Below are 21,645 nucleotides of genomic sequence, written 5' to 3'. Positions count from 1 at the left end.
GCGTGCATACAGTGCGGTGTGAAATCCAGCTTTCATGGCAGTACTCCTGCGCGCCCTCCAATTCTGTGGTCAGCTGTCCTGGGTCTATGTAGGCATGGAGCTCGGTCACCGAACTCAGCATGACCACCTGCGAGGCCGCATTGGCAGATTGAAATCCACGTGGGGCGGCGCATGAGTCAAGCGGAACAGAAGAAAAATGAATGATTTACTACACGAGGCGTTAAAACACACCTTCATCTTGAACTCATCCTTGTTGAACTTGAAGAGGAAGTCCGCCAGTGCCCGCTGGAGCAAAGTAGTGGGACGCAGCACCAGGACCAAGTTTACATTTACATTCTCTGGAAAGGAGCCCTGGGGGAGCATTATATTGTGTCATGTTAGTAGTAATAACAATAATAACTATAGATGATAAATAGTACACAATAATAATGCTTCAGATGACCCCTGGTGGCAGCATTGAGGTTCCGATATAAGAGCAGAAATGACAGAGCATGGGGAGCTGGTCATAGTTCTTACCAGAGATGTCCGATAATGGCTTTTTTGCCGATATCCGATATTGTCCAACTCTTAATTACCGATACCGATACCAACCGATACCGATATATACAGTTGTGGAATTAACACATTATTATGCCTAATTTTGTTGTGATGCCCCGCTGGATGCATTAAACAATGTAACAAGGTTTTCCAAAATAAATCAACTCAAGTTATGGAAAAAAAGTGCCAACATGGCACTGCCATATTTATTATTAAAGTCTCAAAGTGCATTATTTTATTTTAACATGCCTCAAAACAGCAGCTTGGAATTTGGGACATGCTCTACCTGAGAGAGCATTAGGAGGTTGAGGTGGGCGGGGTCGTGGGTGAGGTGGGGGCTAAGGGGTGTATATTGTAGCCTCCCGGAAGAGTTAGTGCTGCAAGGGGTTCTGGGTATTTGTTCTGTTGTGTTTATGTTGTGTTACGGTGCGGATGTTCTCCCGAAATGTGTTTGTCATTCTTGTTTGGTGTGGGTTCACAGTGTGGCGTATATTTGTAACAGTGTTAAAGTTGTTTATACGGCCACCCTCAGTGTGACCTGTATGGCTGTTGACCAAGTATGCGCTGCATTCACTTGTGTGTGTGCAAAGCCATAGATATTATGTGCCTTTAAGGTTTATTGGCGCTCTGTACTTCTTCCTACGTCCGTGTACACAGCGGCGTTTTAAAAAGTCATACATTTTACTTTTTGAAACAGATACTGATAATTTTGAAACCGATACCGATAATTTCCGATATTACATTTTAATGCATTTATCGGCCTATAATATCGGCAGTCCGGTATTATCGGACATCCCTAGTTTTTACCGCTAAAAACCTTCAGACCAAACACTCAAGCTGCTGCACGCTCTAATCACTATCTTCAATCATACCTCCACCTGAAGCCCAATCCTTTGAAGAATTAATTTTGTATGTAAGTAAGTCCATTTTATTTATGAAGCGCTTTTCACAGATAAAATCAAAGCGCTGTACAAAACATAGGTGAAGTAAAACAACAATTCAATTTAAAACAACAGGGGCAACATCATAAAAAGGATACAAAGTGGATTCAAAATGATAGTTAAAAGGTGCATTAACTAAAAGCTTTACTAAAGAGAGAAGTTTTCAAATGTTTCTTAAAGGTTTCAACACACTCAAGATCACGGAGGGACTGGGGCAAATTGTTCCAGAGTCTGGGAGCTGTAGCCTGGAATGCCAGGTCTCCACGGGTTTTAAAATGAGTTTTTGGGATCTTTAGTCCAGTGTTTTTCTCTTTAGCGCCGCCCTAGTGGCTCTCTGGAGCATTTTTAAAAAAGGTTTGAAAATGAAAAAAATAAATAAATGTTTTTGTACGGTTTTGGTTTGAGGACAAACATGACACAAACCTTCCCAATTGTTAGAAAGCCCACTGTTTAATATGTTTAATATGAGTATTTGGTGAACATCGTTTTGTCCTACTAATTTCGGTGGCCTTGAACCCACCATAGTGGACTGTTGCAACAGTTTGTTTACATGTACAATTTTCCACTCCTTTGTCTCATTTTGTCCACCAAAAATTTTATGCTGTGCGTGAATGCACAAAGGTGCGCTTTGTTGATGTTATTGACCTGTTGGAGTGCTAATCAGGCATATTTGGTCAGTGCATGACTGCAAGCTAATCAATGCTAACATGCTATTTCGGCTAGCTGTATGTACATATTGCATCATTATGCCTCATTTGTAGCTATATTTGAGCTCATTTAATATCCTTTACTTTTATCCTCTTTGTATATAATTTAGTTTTGCATGTCTCATGACATATATGTATGTAATATTGGCTGCATTTCTCATAGTTGTTTGTGTGCCATGTTGTTCCAGACCACAGCAAACTTTACCAGGCTTGCCAAAGATTGTAATAAATCTATTAAAAGAAGACAGCCTGCCGTTTCCTTTAACTTGGACACACATCTATACCTTTGGCCATTAAAAGCCAGTCATTTCCAGGAGTTATATCACCTTCTGAGTAGCCTCTGATTTACTAATGGTTTCTAATGTTGTAAATATGTGTAGAATAAATATTAAATTTTCACATTTAACACATAGTCATTTTAATAGTAGGCTATTATTGCTAATATAGACACTTACGTCATGTGTTGCCCTTATTATAAGACTTATATACGGCTTTTAATTTTTTGCGGCTCCAGACAGATTTGTTTTTTGTATTTTTCGTCCAATATGGCTCTTTCAACGTTTTGGGTTGCCGACCCCTGGACTAGACACTCCAAGGTTGGAGAGCATTATGTAGTACTGCTCCTCCAAAAAAAAAAGAGAAGCGGTTCAACATCATAAATCGATTAACTTAACCACATTGCGGAAAATGTGCAAACGAGTCAAAAAGCAACCTGCACACACTAAGCGCACACGCATTCATCCTCGTCATGAAACGCCTGCATGGAGTTGCCATAGAAACCGCTCTCCTGGGAAAATGCACAAGCAGCGATGAAGCCACATAGTAAAGGGATGATAGAGAGACACACACATTTTAATTGTTTTATGCGTCTATATTGTATATCGAGAAAGTTTAAAATTAACCCCCAATCACATAATCTACAATGTAAATGGCGTACATGTAATTAATCCTGAGCGGGTTTGTTGCATTAACATGACAATGCACACGCTGCTCCACTACATGCTAATGTAGACACACACACACACACACACACACACACACACACACACACACACACACACACACACACACACACACACACACACACACACACACACACACACACACACACACACACACACACACACACACACACACACACACACACACACACACACACACACACACACACACACACACACACACACACACACACACACACACACACCCTTATGTTCACAAGTGATGGGCCCACACGGACACAAGCACAGCCAAGATGAAAAGAGGTCATAAATAAATAATAAGAATTAGAATACAAATTTCTGTTGGCCGGGTTGTATTATATTCTCTCAGGGAGTAAAACCAATCCTGTCTGTTGAGCAATGTTCTCGCCGCTCTCCTGGGGGCAGGATAGCCACGTGCTCATCCACAAAGCTCTATCCCCCTACCCATTGTGACAAAGGGAGCTTTAATAGAGCTACATCACAAAAATACACTATTATACGCACTAAAGTCTTCGGACGCACATTATTATTCTTATATTCATTCATTTTTCATTTATTTTAGGCAATGACATAAAAAAAAAGTACAAACTTGACAACACATCATAATATAAATGAATATAGTGCAAAAGGTAATGTACAGTATGTAATGCAGGATTGTCCAGTTTTGCCTGAAAGGGAGTGGGAAGAAGATAACTTCAATTATTCTTATCATGGTCATGCTGGATCTTCAGAAGGCCTTTGACACCGTTGACCACGCTATAGTGTTGGATAAGCTCAGAGCAATCGGATTTGACAAAACCTCATCGAGCTGGATGCAATCTTACTTGGAGGGTAGGGAGCAGGTGGTAGAGGTGAACGGCACCGTGTCCCCCCCCCCCCTTTCAGTGAGCTGTGGAGTCCCCCAAGGCAGTATATTGGGGCCTTTACTGTTCCTAATATACATAAACGACTTGTCATCAGCATGCTACTGTGAATTGTTCTTGTTTGCAGATGACTCGGCCCTGCTGGTATCAGACAAGGACAAGTCACAGGTGGAGAAAATCCTCAGTGCTGAACTCTGTAGAACTTGCACCTGGCTCGCTGACAACAAGCTATCCATACACTTGGGTAAAACAGAATCCATCCTGTTTGGGTCCCACATCAACCTTAAGAAAGTCAATGACTTCACTATAAAAGTGAGTGACATTGTTATCACCAGGAAAGATGAGGTCACCTACCTATGTTCCATTCTAGAGGCTAATCTTTCCTGTGATAAAATGGCAACCAAGGTAATCAAAAAGGTAAACCAACGAACGAGATTTCTCTATAGAATCTTCTCTCTGGTCAACAAAAGCACCATGAAGATTCTGGCGGGAACTCTCGTTCAACCCTTTTTTGATTACGCATGCACCTCCTGGTACCCTTGCCCCCCCAAAACCCTCAAATCTAGACTCCAAACATCCCAGAACAAGCTAGTCAGATTACTTCTAGACCTCCACCCCAGATCCCACCTCACTCCTACCCACTTCTCCAAAGTGGGCTGGCTCAGGGTGGAGGACAGAGTAAAACAACTTGCACTGAGCCTAGTCTATAAAATCCGCTACACCTCCCTGATACCGAAGTACATGTCAAACTACTTCCTTAACGACCGCCATAACCACAACACCAGGGGGAGCTCTACTAACCACGTTAAACCCAGATTCCGATCTTACAAAGGTCTTAACTCATTCTCTTTCTATGCCACATTAATGTGGAATGTGCTCCCAACAGGTATAAAAACCCGCAATAAAAGTACACCTCCAGGCAACTTCAACCCTAAACTAACACCCTCCCCGGATTGTTGTTAGTAATCAAATGTAAACAATCAAATGCAGATATGTTTCTTATGCCTTCTGATCTCTCTCACTCTCTCTATAAGTCCACTACTTGCTGTACATATCCTACCAAGTCAGACCTACACTGTTTCAATATCCATTTCTCTGTTCTCAATTGTTGATGACTGATAACAACCAAACCTACCCCCCCCCCCCCCCCAGCCCCCCCTCCACACCCTGAATTGTAAATAATGTAAATAATTCAATGTATACACCCTGATGATTATCTTGTGTGATGACTGTATTATGATGATAGTATATCTGATAGTATATATATCTGTATAGTGAATCAATTTAAGTGGACCCCGACTTAAACAAGTTGAAAAACTTATTCGGGTGTTACCATTTAGTGGTCAATTGTACGGAATATGTACTTCACTGTGCAACCTACTAATAAAAGTCTCAATCAATCAATCAATCAAATCAAGGGGATAACTTGATGAAAAAACTATTAGTGGCCCTAAATATTGATTCTTCATTTTATCAAGGCATTTTGTGCAATTCAGAACTCAACTTTGTGGGTACGATGACTGTGCTCCTGTAAACAAAGCAAAGTGAATTTAGGCTGTCTACACTAAGGCCCCGTTTACACTAAGCCAGATTATTAGACATGTAAAAAATGTGATAAAGAACATTTTACATCAATCAAACTAGGGATGTAGATATCTGGTCAGTGTGGAATACCTTAAACACATTTTGAATCAACCAGGAACAGATTGCGACAAAACATCAATGACCTTTGACCAAAAGGAGCAGAACCAACACCATGTTTTCTTGCTTTTTTTCCTGATCTTTGCAGACACTGAGGCCCTGTTTACACTAAGCCGGATAAAGTTATCCAGGGTAAATCACACCTAACCTTATCCGTGTCCACACACAACAATGCCACCGTTTAAGACCCCCTCGCCCCCCTCCGTCAGCCGGCGCTACGCGACCTAGTACGCATGTGAGGAAAATGCACACATCATAGTCACCTCCAGTGTTGCTTTGTGTGCAAGTTCTTAAATGTAACTTATCTGAACAATATCCAGTGTTTTGGTATTTCAGTTAACTGGAATCCAGTGTGCTGTGGGTTCCTATTGTAGTGAATCACACCTGAGCCGTCATAAATTAATCAAATCTTTATTAGACATGTAAACAATGTGATAAAGAACATTTTACATCAATCAAACTAGGGATCTAGATATCTGGTCAGGACACTTCTCACTCTTTTGCCTTCACCTTCATTGTCCATTCCTTTTTGGTGACTTTATATACTCTGGACCTAGACGTTGAGTCCGCGACATACATGGCGGACAATAACTGATACAGTCTGCTTTGCCATTTGACTTTGACATTCACTGTTTTACGTAGTTTTCCCTAGTCGGCCAAATAATACAAAGCACACGCTACCTTTTTTATCACATCGACGGGAGCTCGCATTCTCGTTGTCTCTCCTCCGACAAATGGACAAAGTTTTTCGCTAAGTAGAATAACAGCTGACTATGAATATGCTGACTGACTGACTAAATATATATATATATATATATATATATATATATATATATATATATATATATATATATATATATATATATTAGAGATGTCCGATAATATCGGACTGCCGATATTATCGGCCGATAAATGCTTTAAAATGTGATATTGGAAATTATTGGTATCGGTTTCAAAAAGTTACATTTATGACTTTTTAAAACGTTGCTGTACGGAGTGGTACACGGACGTAGGGAGAAGTACAGAGCGCCAATAACCCTTAAAGGCACTGCCTTTGCGTGCCGGCCCAGTCACATAATATCTACGGCTTTTCACACACACAAGTGAATGTGAATGCCAAGCATACTTGGTCAACAGCCATACAGGTCACACTGAGGGTGGCCGTATAAACAACTTTAACACTGTTCCAAATATGCGCCACACTGTGAACCCAAACCAAGCAAGAATGACAAACACATTTGCAGCACTAACTCTTCCGGGACGCTACAATATACACCCCCCGCTACCTCAACCTCCTCATGCTCTCTCAGGGAGAGCATGTCCCAAATTCCAAACTGCTGTTTTGAGGCATGTTAAAAAAAATAATGCACTTTGTGACTTTAATAATAAATATGGCAGTGCCATGTTGGCATTTTTTTCCATAACTTGAGTTGATTTATTTTGGAAAACCTTGTTACATTGTTTAATGCATCCAGCGGGGCATCACAACAAAATTAGGCATAATAATGTGTTAATTCCACGACTGTATATATCGGTATCGGTTGATATCGGAATCGGTAATTAAGAGTTGGACAATATCGGAATATCGGCAAAAAAGCTATTATCGGACATCTCTAATATATATATATATATATATATATATATATATATATATATATATATATATTCTCTTGCCGTCTGAGAAGTGTTGTATCCGAAATAGCTGCAATCGCTTTCTCTTAAGGTATTCATGTGTGATTTCCACAAGCGTCTGTACATGTAGAAGGAGATGACTCGCCTTCATATTTCCAGTGGTTAGCTCCGAGTTACGAAACCGCTTTATTATGAAGCTGGATGCGGCCCGTTCTTTCTGACGTAACTTCCTGTGTGGGGCGTGGTCTTTCTGGCGTCACTTCCTCTCCGAACTCAGTTTGTAAACGTCATTGAGTCCATACCAAGCTAAGAGACGGCGATTAAAAAATTACCCGGCCGTGTAAAAATTTGTCCGAGGAAGGGGACCTTAAACGCTGGTTTAGTGTGGCTGAAACGGGGCTTAGGCTAAATAGTTATACGTTTAAGGGGTTAAACAACTATAGACATTAGGGGTCTGGGAAAAAATCTATTTGAATTCGAATCGCGATTCTCACGTTGTGCGATTCAGAAGGTATTTTTTATTTTTTTCATTCATTTATTTATTTATTTTATTTATTTTTTTAATTAATCAATCCAACAAAACAATACACAGCAATACCATAACAATGCAATCCAATTCCAAAACCGAACCAGCAACACTCAGAACTGCAATAAACGGAGCAATTGAGAGGAGACACAAACACGACACAGAACAAACCAAAAGTAGTGAAACATAAATGAATATTATCAACAACAGTATCAATATTAGTTACAATTTCAACATAGCAGTGATTAAAAATCCCTCATTGACATTATCATTAGACATTTATAAAAAAAATGAACAATAGTGTCACAGTGGCTTACACTTGCATCGCATCTCATAAGCTTGACAACACACTGTGTCCAATATTTTCACAAAGATAAAATAAGTCATATTTTTGGTTCATTTAATAGTTAAAACAAATTTACATTATTGCAATCAGTTGATAAAACATTGTCCTTTACAATTATAAAAGATGTTTACAAATATCTACTACTCTGCTTGCATGTCAGCAGACTGGGGTAGATCCTGCTGAAATCCTATGTATTGAATGAATAGAGAATCGTTTTGAATCGGGAAAATATCGTTTTTGAATCGAGAATCGCGTTGAATCGAAAAAAAAATCGATTTTGAATCGAATCGCGCCCCAAAGAATCGATATTGAATCGAATCGTGGGACACCCAAAGATTCGCAGCCCTAATAGACATGGCCTGAGTGTGTCGGCGCACGCCAGCCGACTTCACCCTGCGGCGTTCGCCTGCACGCTTGGCTGACTGCGTGCCCATAACTGCAAGAATGGACTGCAGCAGGGATGAGGGGGGGTGTACTAAAATGTTGCCGTTGGACCTACAGTACAGTGGGGTTGCGCTATAAATGGCAACCATTTCCAAGAGGTGATCTTGTATCTATATGGACCACTAATCATGCCCATGTGTGCGACTAGAGTAATGTTTCAGGGTGTTTCATGCTCCTGCAGCACCACACTGCCAACTGTTTTTTTTTTTTTTTTTTTTTTTTTTAACTTCCGGCAGTCTGGCAGCAGGTGACCTTGAGAAAATAAGCTTCTCATAAGACAACAAACGTCCTTCTCTTGGCCGAGGGACGCTCCGTTATTGGCTAGTTCATAAAAACGGGCAGATGGCACAATCACACACACCCTCAGGTTCTCCACCTCAACTTAAATACGATTTATCATTTTGTAGATGGATTAGTGATTTCAAACAATCTTTTTAGTCAAATTATTCACAGCGGTTGCTGTGGATTAATTTCAATTAATACTGATTATAAATACAATTTTAATCTATAATAATAGTTTCTTTAATAATGTTAAACACCTTTAAAGGGGAACATTATCACCAGACCTATGTAAGCGTCAATATATACCTTGATGCTGCAGAAAAAAGACCATATATTTTTTTAACCGATTTCCGTACTCTAAATGGGTGAATTTTGGCGAATTAAACGCCTTTCTATTATTCGCTCTCGTGACGTCATATCGGGAAGCAATCCGCCATTTTCTCAAACACCGAGTCAAATCAGCTCTGTTATTTTCCGTTTTTTCGACTGTTTTCCGTACCTTGGAGACATCATGCCTCGTCGGTGTGTTGTCGGAGGGTGTAACAACACCAACAGGGACGGATTCAAGTTGCACCAGTGGCCCAAAGATGCAAAAGTGGCAAGAAATTGGACGTTTGTTCCGCACCTTTACCGACGAAAGCTATGCTACGACAGAGATGGCAAGAATGTGTGGATATCCTGCGACACTCAAAGCAGATGCATTTCCAACGATAAAGTCAAAGAAATCTGCCGCCAGACCCCCATTGAATCTGCCGGAGTGTGTGAGCAATTCAGGGACAAAGGACCTCGGTAGCACGGCAAGCAATGGCGGCAGTTTGTTCCCGCAGACGAGCGAGCTAAACCCCCTGGATGTCTTGGCTCACACCGTCCCTTATGCCACCGAAGATGATCAAGAGAAGAATATCGACCCTAGCTTCCCTGGCCTGCTGACATCAACTCCAAAACTGGACAGATCAGCTTTCAGGAAAAGAGAGCGGATGAGGGTATGTCTACAGAATATATTAATTGATGAAAATTGGGCTGTCTGCACTCTCAAAGTGCATGTTGTTGCCAAATGTATTTCATATGCTGTAAACCTAGTTCATAGTTGTTAGTTTCCTTTAATGCCAAACAAACACATACCAATCGTTGGTTAGAAGGCGATCGCCGAATTCGTCCTCGCTTTCTCCCGTGTCGCTGGCTGTCGTGTCGTTTTCGTCGGTTTCGCTTGCATACGGTTCAAACCGATATGGCTCAATAGCTTCAGTTTCTTCTTCAATTTCGTTTTCGCTACCGGCCTCCACACTACAACCATCCGTTTCAATACATGCGTAATCTGTTGAATCGCTTAAGCCGCTGAAATCCGAGTCTGAATCCGAGCTAATGTCGCTATAGCTTGCTGTTCTATGCACCATGTTTGTTTGTGTTGGCATCACTATGTGACGTCACAGGAAAATGGACGGGTGTATATAACGATGGTTAAAATCAGGCACTTTAAAGCTTTTTTAGGGATATTGCGTGATGGGTAAAATTTTGAAAAAAACTTAAAATAAGCCATTGGGAACTGATTTTTAATGGTTTTAACCCTTCTGAAATTGTGATAATGTTCCCCTTTAACATGTTTTTCCAAACCTACATTCATCCACATTAATGTAGACCTATTACTAATTTTTCGTTATTATAGTAAGCTTATACATAGTGAATTAGTGAAGTGAAGTTAATTATATTTATATAGCACTTTTCTCTAAAGACTCAAGGCGCTTTACATTGTGAAACCCATTATCTACGTCTTTAGGCTACATTTTAAATCACTGTGGGTGGCACTCATGGGAGCAGTTGGGTAAAGTGTCTTGCTCAAGGACACAACGGCAGAGACTAGGGTGGCAGCAGCGGGAATCAAATCTCGAACCCTCAAGACGCCCCAAAAGGGGACTTAAAAGGATTTTATTTTGCATTTAAAACACCTCCTTGTGGTCTAGATCTAGCGTGTCCAAATGTTTTCCACCAGGGGCCGCGTTAACGAAAAGTCAAAGTATGCGGGGCGCTATTATATATTTTAATTTAATAAAAAAATAAAAATAAATGCTACATACAGATTACATATTTTTAAAGACAAAACTTGGTGTGAGCATCGTGTTATAGGTTACAAAGAGTGCTATTATTAGTTCATACAGGGGTGTCCAAAGAGCGGCCAGGGACTCCTAGCTCGAGTTTTGATTACCCGCTAACATATTTTCGGTAAAAAAAACAGTACAAATGTAAGAAGAAAAAAAGAAGAAAAAAAACATACTGTAATGAGAAAAAGCTGAAATTTTGATACTAATAATTAATAATAATATTACGCGTCACTTGTAATACAAATCTGACACTAAGTTTTGATTTATGATGTCTGTTTATAGCATTTTTTTGCACAAAATAAACTATCAAAATGGCCCTCGCATACTTAGACCTTTCAAAGTTCCAACACGTTTGGTTATCAAATTTTCAGCTTTTTTCTCATTACATTACGTCTTTTTCTTTACATTTTTACTGATCCTTTTTCCCGACAATATGTTGTTTGCCAACACAACTCAAGCTGTAAGCCACAAATTAAAGTGAAGTGAATTATATAGCGCTTTTACATAGTGAAACCCAATATCTAAGTTACATTTAAACCAATGTGGTTGGCACTGGGAGCAGGTGGGTAAAGTGTCTTGCCCAAGGCTGTGGCTTAGATGGCCGAAACGGGGATCGAACCTGGAACCCTCAAGTTGCTGGCATGGCCACTCTACCAACCGAGCTATAACGCTATACCACACTTTGGACACCCCTGATCTATATCATACTTATTGGATATGTTTTGGCCTAAAGATTTTGTGTACATTTTGCTCCACAGTCACTTTAATAACACGTTTTTTGAGTCCGCAAGATTCTGGAGGTGTTCCCAAATTGCAAATTAAATCACGCCCCACCCACTCAAAAAGTATCATAATTTATATTGTAAAAATGTAATGTTTAAATAATAGCCACATCCTGCTCTGTCACTGGTAAGAATAGAATAGCAAACGTACTCTTAAACTGCCTGTGATTCGCTGCATATCATAAGTGCTTGGCTTAATAAGCAGATGATATAGGGTTCAAATCCCAGTCTTATTTTGATGTAGTACTGTTTACAAATGTATGTTTTAATGCCGTTAATTTTTTTTAAATTTTGCACTATAAAACATTAATTTCCCATGAATGTGTTTTTAGGACAAAACCTGCATTAAGCTAAATTCAGGTTGGATTTAAACAAAAATTTAAATAAGGATAGTGGGCGCCTCCTAATAAAATTCTGCTTAGCCAGTTCTGCTAATATGCATATGTGTGTAACCTCGATCTAAGAACTTAATTGGTTGTTCGACATGGTTCGCCAACCGAAACGTTCTTATAGTGAGGGAGAGTTCCCCATAAGAATCATCCATCCATTTTCTACCGCTTGTCCCTTTTGGGGTCGCAGGGGGTGCTGGAGCCTATCTCAGCTGCATTCGGGCAGAAGGCGGTGTACACCCTGGACAAGTCGCCACCTCATCACAGGGCATACTAGCCAACCCTCCCGATTTTCCCGGGAAACTCCCGAATTTCAGTGCCCCTCCCGAAAATCTCCCGGGACAACCATTCTCCCGAATTCCACCCGGACAACAATATTGGGGGCGTACCTTAAAGACACTGCCTTTAGCGTCCTCTACAACCTGTTGTCACGTCCGCTTTTTCACATAATATATGCGACTTGTACACACACACACACACGCATACTTGGTCAACAGCCATACAGGTCACACTGAGGGTGGCCGTATAAACAACTTTAACACTGTTACAAATATGCGCCACACTGTGAAACCACACCAAACAAGAATGACAAACACATTTCGGGAGAACATCCGCACCGTAACACAACATAAACACAACAGAACAAATACCCAGAGCTCCTTGCAGCACTAACTCTTCCTGGGCGCTACAATATACACCCCCCGATACCACCAAACCCCCCCCCCCCCAACCTCAACCCCGCCCCATCTCCCAAATTCGGAGGTCTCAAGGTTGGCAAGTATGTCACAGGGCCAACACAGATAGACAGACAACATTCACACTCACATTCACACACTAGGGCCAATTTAGTGTTGCCAATCAACCTATCCCCAGGTGCTTGTCTTTGGAAGTGGGAGGAAGCCGGAGTACCCGGAGGGAACCCACGCAGTCACGGGGAGAACATGCAAACTCCACACAGAAAGATCCCGAGCCCGGGATTGAACTCAGGACTACTCAGGACCTTTGTATTGTGAGGCACATGCACTAACCCCTGTTCTACCGTGCTGCCCCCCATAAGAATCAATGCAAACATAAATAATTGGTTCTAGCCTCAACAAAAGTCCCTATTTTAGCAAAGAACTGCACACTTTGAAGACACCATGTCGTGTGTGTGTGTATATATATATATATATAAATATATATATATATTAAACCAACATAAGAGGGTAATAGCTCAACAATCTCTTTTTTATCCAAACAACATTACGGCAAGTTTAAATGTCAACATTGAACACGCACACAAACAATCAACATTGGTGCGCTCAAAACCCAAAAACGGAAAATCATTTCACCTTGTGCCTGTGTATATGTGTGGCATTGTTGAACATTCTGGAAGTTAGTCGCCGCTGGCATCAGCACAAACTAGCAGTCTAAGGCAACCTTTCATTGGCTTGCGTGCAGGTACTGTAGTGCCTTCTTCTTTTTCGGTCTCATCGCAATTAACGACTTGCTTATGAACAAATCCCCCTTCGCTGATAAAACCCTCAAAATGAAGGTGCTGCAAGGCAGAGGCTAACTACGTAGCTAAGTGGTTGTCTAGCAACCCGAAGCAATACAGCAAGACAGAGTTTGGACACATTTAAAGTGTTTCTGATCACACAAAGTGATCTCTAAAACAGACTCACACAGCCGGAGATTGTGTGAGTCTGTACCACAATTGTGGAAATAAACTTGTCAGAAGTGCCGCGAGCCTCAAAGCTCATCGAAATGGCTGTGCCGGTGTGTCATACTTGCCAACCCTCCCGAATTTCAGTGCCCCGCCCGAAAATCTCCCGGGGAAACTTTTATCCCGAATTTCTCCCGATTTCCAACAATATTGGGGTCGTGCCTTAAAGGCGCTATCTTTAGCGTCCTCTTCAATCTGTCGTCACGTCTGCTTTTCCTACGTACAAACAGCGTGCCGGCCCAGCCACACAATAAATGCGGCTCTTACTCACACTTAAGTGAATGCAAGTCATACTTGGTCAACAGCCATACAGGTCACACTGAGGGTGGCCGCATAAACAACTTTAACACCGTTACAAATATGCGCCACACTGTGAACCCACACCAAAGAAGAATGACAAACACATTTCGGGAGAACATCCACACCGTAACACAACAGAACAAATACCCAGAAGCCCTTGCAGCACTAACTCTTCCGGGACGCTACAATATACACTCCCACGTTTGTACGGCGAGACATGGATTGCACACAGAGGCATATTTGGCGCGATGTAAACGTTTGCAAACCGAAAAGAACACAAATAGAGGCTTTAGTGCAGGGGTCTCAAACTCAATTTACCTGGAGGTGTGGGGGGGCGGGATTTTGTGGTATATTGTAGCCCGGAAGAGTTAGGGCTACTAGGGATTCCGGGTATTTGTTCTGTTGTGTTTATGTTGTGTTACGGTGCGGATGTTCTCCCGAAATGTGTTTGTCATTCTTGTTTGGTGTGGGTTCACAGTGTGGCGCTTATTTGTAACAGTGTTATAGTTGTTTATACGGCCACCCTCAGTGTGACCTGTATGGCTGTTGATCAAGTATGTCTGCTGAAGCCGCATATATTATGTGACTGGGCCGGCACGCTGTTTGTATGGTGAAAAAGCGGACGCGACGACAAGTTGTATAGGACGTTAAAGGCAGTGCCATCATGGCACGCCCTTAATAATGTTGTCCGGGTGAAAATCGGTAGAATGGTTGCCCTGGGAGATTTTCGGGAGGGGCACTGAAATTCGGGAGTCTCCCGGGAAAATCGGGAGGGTTGGCAAGTATGCTCGCGGGCCGCACTAACATTAAACTTTCATATTAAGGTAGGGGCGGCAAAATAACGTCTCGCGGGCCGCGTGTCTGAGACCCCTGCTTTAGTGAATCGAAGTATTTATAAAGGACCAGGAAGTCTGCAAAGTGAGTGCTTTCATGAAAAGTGCTATCCCTCTGCAAGGCTTACTGTCACAGTGGACATGGTTTCTCAAATACAAAGAGAGAACAAGTTAGCCTGATGAGCTTGGTGTCCAATTAGCATATATTAGCATACATCTGCATATATCCAAGATGCTAATAAACAGTGTTGCGCGGGACTAGCATCTTGACAACAGATGTGGTGAAGCTGCATCCCAGCGTGAACAAGTGCCACCTAATGATGATTAACAGATACGGTTTCCTTCCGGCTCCCTTTTCTAGTGCCCGCTGCAGGTTGGACACCTGCACAGGAGGTTGGCATGCAGGCTGGATGCGTGCGATGCAGACACAGCACAGCAGGCCCAAGACATTAAAACACCGTTGAGAACTTGTAAATAGAGATGTCCGATAATGTTTTTTTTGCCGATATCCGATATTCCGATATTGTCCAACTCTTAATTACCGATTCCGATATCAACCGATACCGGTATATACAGTCGTGGAATTAACACATTATTATGCCTAAATTTTGTTGTGGTGCCCCGCTGGATGCATTAAACAATGTAACTTTACCATGAATTGATTTACGTGGATCCCGACTTAAACAAGTTGAAAAACTTATTCGCGTGTTACCATTTAGTGGTCAATTGTACGGAATATGTACTGCACTGTGCAATCTACTAATACAAGTTTCAATCAATCAATTAAAAACACGGTGGGGTTGAGGTGTGCGGGGTTTGGTGGTAGCGAGGGGGTGTAAATTGTAGCGTCCTGGAAGAGTTCGTGCTGCAATGGGTTCTGGGTATTTGTTCTGTTGTGTTTATGTTATGTTACGGTGCGGGTGTTCTCCCGAAATGTGTTTGTCATTCTTGTTTGGTGTGGGTTCACATTGAGGCGCATATTTGTAACAGTGTTAAAGTTGTTTATACAGCCACCCTCAGTGTGACCTGTATGGCTGTTGATCAAGTATGTCTTGCATTCACTTGTGTGTGCGTAAAAGTCGCATATATTATGTGACTGGGCCGGCACGCAAAGGCAGTGCCTTTAAGGTTTATTGACGCTCTGTACTTCTCCCTACGTCCGTGTACACAGCGGCGTTTTAAAAAGTCATAAATTTTACTTTTTGAGACCGATACCGATAATTTTGAAACAGATACCGATAATTTCCGATATTACATATTAAAGCATTTATTGGCAGGCCGATATTATCGGACATCTCCACTTGTAGAATTAGGTCCCGAAGTTGAGAAACCCAAACATAACGTTGAAACATGCTTTTTGACTACCGTATTTTTCGGACTATAAGTCGCAGTTTTTTTTCATAGTTTGGCCGGGGGTGCGACTTATACTCAGGAGCGACTTATGTGTGAAATTATTAACACATTAGCGTAAAATATCAAATAATATTATTTAGCTCATTCACGTAAGAGACTAGACATATAAGATTTCATGGGATTTAGCGATTAGGAGTGACAGATTGTTTGGTAAACGTATAGCATGTTCTATATGTTATAGTTATTTGAATGACTCTTACCATAATATGTTACGTTAACATACCAGGCACGTTCTCAGTTGGTTATTTATGCCTCATATAACGTACACTTATTCAGCCTGTTGTTCACTATTCTTTATTCATTTTAAATTGCCTTTCAAATGTCTATTCTTGGTGTTGGGATTTATCAAATCAATTTCCCCCAAAAATGCGACTTATACTCCAGTGCGACTTATATACGTTTTTTTCCTTCTTTATTATGCATTTTCGGCCGGTGTGACTTATACTTCGGAGCGACTTATACTCGGAAAAATACGGTACGTTTAATCAATGTTGGGTTCTGACGTTGATTTGACCATTGAGTTTTGGTCACACAAATACAACGTTGAAACAACATGCTTGTTGACGACGTTTATTCAACGTCAGTTTATTCAACGATTTGCCTTTTTAAATTTGGTCATTTCCCAACCTACAACGTAGATCCAACGTTAGACATCAACGTTGCCTCAATTTACAAATACAACTACCGTATTTTTCGGACTATAAGTCGCTCCGGAGTATAAGTCACACCAGCCGAAAATGCATAATAAAGAAGGGAAAAAAGATATATAAGTCGCACTGGAGTATAAGTCGCATTTTTGGGGGAAATGTATTTGATAAAACTCAACACCAAGAATAGACATTTGAAAGGCAATTTAAAATAAATAAAGAATAGTGAACAACAGGCTGAATAAGTGTACGTTATATGAGGCATAAATAACCAACTGGTATGTTAAAGTAACATATTATGGTAAGAGTCATTCAAATAACTATAACATATAGTACATGCTATACGTTTACCAAACAATCTGTCACTCCTAATCGCTAAATCCCATGAAATCTTATACGTCTAGTCTCTTACGTGAATGAGCTAGATAATATTATTTGATATTTTACGGTAATGTGTTAATAATTTCACACATAAGTCGCTCCTGAGCAAATTATGAAAAAAACTGCGACTTATAGTCCGAAAAATACGGTATTATGCAACGTTGTCTCAAAGTCAGTGGGAGCTGACATGGCTTTATTGCAGAGAGCCTGACAGTCCATCCAACATCATTTTCATAAACACACTCAGTGTCTTACCGCAATCCGGAGCAGGGTAGCCCTGACAGCGGCCCATCGGTCCAGCCGCCTGTCGATGACCAGGATGAATCCTACCCCTGATGCGGCAACGCTGCGATAAGGAGCGAGACACGGGTTATTTTTCTGCACTGCGTTCGAGTCTCCTATGATGTAGATTACAAATATTTCACGGCATCATTTCATTTGGAGGTGGAAGGGAAATAGATTGCTGCCAGCATTGTGTTACAATCAGCAGTTGTCATCGCTAATGATCGGGATAAAAACCCTTCAGTCACCATGGCAACCTTGGCTCCGCATATTTGTGTATGCAACAATCCCGCCATCCGTTACGTGCACAGTGCCATATGCAGCAACCTCATCAAGATAATGTAGGTGTCAGTGTGTGTGTGTGTGTGTGTGTGTGTGTGTGTGTGTGTGTGTGTGTGTGTGTGTGTGTATGTGTGTAATAAATGCAGCCAATTGAGTCAAGGTCTTGCTTAACATATTGCCTGACATCTCATCACACTCACATAAAAAGACAAAGCACAAAACACAATTAGGACATCAAATGTATGTTTTGTTCTATAAGGCAACCTAATGTTTTGTCAGTACACACAAACACTAGTAAAATGCTACCTAGCGATTGCAGCAGCAGCATCCAATCTTCAATCCATCCATTCTCGGGATAAATATTCAAACCATCTGCATGGACTTGAATAATCCTTCCAGGTTCATCTTCAATATTCCAACGTTATCATCCATTTATATTCCATTTTGTCGGACTCCCGCATCGCCGATCATGTGTTTGCAGATGGAGAGAGGTGACCGCTCTCATCCTTAAAGAGCACCCTTGCCTCTCCAACTCCTCCTTCACCACCCGCTTCACCTCCTCAGCCAATGAGAGGCCAGCTCCGCATCTTGCTGTTCGCCACACAGCCAATGGAAACGGGGGAGTGCGGCTCGAGTGGCAGTTGGGTGCGAGGAGCGGGTGGGGAAAGGAGGAGGGAACTCAGAGAGGGATATGAAAAGATATTGCCGCAAGAAAAACAAAAACTAAAAGGCCGCCATAACAGAGAGAAATATATATTTATTTGTACAGTGTGATTGCACGAACATGTTAAGATTATTATATTTTAGTATAAACAATCTAAACTGCACAGATTTCTTTACCATAATACATCCTATTTTTATACCAGTAGAGTGGAAAAACAAGTTGCCTCTATATTGAAGCTATTGTCATATATATATATATATATATATATATATATATACATATAAAAGCCGCACATATCTTGTGACTGGGCCGGCACGTTGTTAGAATGGATGAAAAGTTGACGTGACAACAGCTCGTAGAGGACGTTAAAGGCAGTGCTTTTAAGGCCCGCCCCCAAGACTGTGGTCCGGGTGGACTACGAGATATAATGACTGATGAACACCTTTGTTCGATAATGAAGGTTGCCTCAGCTCAAAGCCTGAGCCCCGACATTAATGAACTAGCATCCAAGAAAAGATGCCAGGTATCTGGCTTGGGCAAATCAGATAAATATATATATATATATATATATATATATATATATATATATATATCTGATTTATGACACCAAAAGACTTCCAAAGTTTGCGAATGATTAGATACGATCAAAATAGTATCAATCTCACGGAGATTCCCGAGCCATTTTGAGAGTTATTTTGAGAGCCTTCCACGTGATCCGTGACGTAGCCTTAGGAACCCCAGATCCCTTCCCCATCAACAACAATGCTAATCAAGCAGACTTTGTGAGAGCCAACAACGATGAGTTTGGGAAAAATTACGATCGGAAGCTTATATTTTTGAGCCTGAAGACAAAGAGGATGAGCAATAAGTTTTAGGAGTCGAGTGTTAAACGGATGTGACACTATAGCATCAGCAGCATTGCTAGGTGCTAAACATACAACAATAATAAATAAATAAATAAACACTTACTGTACAATTTACGCTCTTCCTGGGATGTCGACCGACGGGATGCTAACATAATTCTGTTTAGATGAAGATTCAATCGTAATCCTCACTAAGGGGTTAAAAAAAGTTGCCACAACTAGCAACTTTGTCTTTTTTGCCATCTCAGAGGATGTAAAAGGCGACCAGCCTGTCAGACCATGGCCACATTTGTCTACTACCAGGTGAGATATGCAGGAATTATCATCTAAAATGTACTTTTACCAAGTTTAACACGATACAGAAGCAGCCGTTGGTTTAGGGTGTCAATAATAGCAGCGTAAGTTAGCATTAGCTCACTGCTATCAATGTGCCGCTGAAATTGGCGTTTATAACAATATTTTTAACAACCAAATATTCATATTTGGTAAATTTTCACGTCACAAAATGTAAATGGAATATTGTTGGCGGTTTCTGGATGTTTTTAGAGGGTACATTAGGCACAGTAGAGGACCCTTGATCTGTTGACTAAATTGTTAGCTATTTGTTTACGACTTCAAATACATAAAAAAGCCAAGCATATGCATTCTTGTCTTACATAAGGATTGTGAATGATAGACAGCACATCTCTTTCAAATTTTTGCGTATTTCCAGTACGCAGAAGCGTTACTACAGTGATGTAAAATCGACGGAAATTGCCGAAGATATTTGGAGCGCAATATTCAAAATGGCCTACTGAATTTGTGGCATTTTGTGATGTTTAGACGGTATTTTCACATACTTTGCGGATTGTAGATACAATCGGACATGATTTAATGCAGGGGTGTCAAACTCATTTTAGCTCTGGGGCCACATTATGGAAAATCTATTCCCAAGTGGGCCGGACTGGTATAATCATTGCATGATGATATGTTGTGTTACGGTGCGGATGTTCTCCCGAAATGTGTTTGTCATTCTTGTTTGGTGTGGATTCACAGTGTGGCGTATATTTCTAACAGTGTTAAAGTTGTTTATACGGCCACCCTCGGTGTAACCTGTATCGCTGTTGATCAAGTATGCGTTGCATTCACGTGTGTGTGCGTACAGAAGCCGCACATTCTTGTGACTGGGCCGGCACGTTGTTAGAATGGATGAAAAGTGGACATGACTACAGCTCGTAGAGGACGTTAAAGGCAGTGCCCTTAAGGCACGCCCCCAAGACTGTGGTCCGGGTGGACTACGAGATATAATGACTGATGAACACCTTTGTTCGATAATGAAGGTTGCCTCAGCTCAAAGCCTGAGCCCCGACATTAATGAACTAGCATCGAAGAAAATATGTCAGGTATCTGGCTTGGGCACATCAGATTAGATCAGTGTGTTGCAAACTGAGCAGTTTAAAGTCCTGAATGGTTGGTTTATTCATTGTTATTTTATTTTCTAATTTATTAGCCTGTGGAAAAAGAAAAATAGAAAAGAGGCATTCAATTTTTATTTAAATTGTATTTGATATGCCATTGATATTTTTTTTATTATTATTATTTGAAACTCGATTTTGCATGTCACTATAAAGTTATATAAGCCTTGCTTGTTCAATATTCAATGCAAAACTTGTTTGGGTCCTTATTAAAAGGTTAATTTGTTCAACCTTGGCCTGCGGCTTTGTTCAGTTTAAAATTTTGGACCACTCTGTATTTGAGTTTGACACCCCTGCTCTATCTTAACAGGGCACATAGCTCCGCCCCCTCTGAAGTTATGCACGCTCTAGCGACAGAGGACACACATAATTGCTATTGTGACATTCAGTGGATGCATCTAAAACAGCAGTTCCTTTCATTCAAAAATGTCAGCTTATTTTTATATTTAGCAAACTCATCCTGCGGGCCGGATAAAACCTGTTCGCGGGCCGTACGTTTGACCCCCCTTAGTTTAATGGATACAATGAAACACAATTTAGCATAAAAAGTCAACTTGTGTTTTCCACTGTACTTGTACTTTAAAGTTGCACC

At 41.0% G+C, this 21,645-nt stretch overlaps 1 protein-coding gene across 4 annotated transcripts in view; it reads right to left on the bottom strand.

Annotated features, from left to right (window-relative positions):
- Positions 1–21,645, bottom strand: part of mcf2la (mcf.2 cell line derived transforming sequence-like a) — a 141,944-nt gene that overhangs the window by 39,002 nt on the left and 81,297 nt on the right. For 3 of the 4 annotated variants that reach the window (XM_072915865.1, XM_061985151.1, XM_061985150.2), the window contains 3 exons: positions 17,764–17,854; positions 232–351; positions 11–127 (listed from right to left, as the gene is read on the bottom strand). In XM_072915865.1, coding sequence (XP_072771966.1) covers positions 11–127; positions 232–351; positions 17,764–17,854 — 328 coding nt within the window. Of the gene's footprint in view, positions 1–10; positions 128–231; positions 352–17,763; positions 17,855–18,378; positions 18,559–21,645 lie in introns of those variants that run through there. The other variant, XM_061985152.2, reaches the window with a different exon arrangement.

The sequence above is a fragment of the Nerophis lumbriciformis genome, linkage group LG23 (genome assembly GCF_033978685.3).
Source record: "Nerophis lumbriciformis linkage group LG23, RoL_Nlum_v2.1, whole genome shotgun sequence".
NCBI classification, from domain to species: Eukaryota; Metazoa; Chordata; class Actinopteri; order Syngnathiformes; family Syngnathidae; genus Nerophis; species Nerophis lumbriciformis.
The sequence above is the reverse complement of the archived record's forward strand: the minus strand, read 5'-3'. Positions and strand labels throughout refer to the sequence as shown.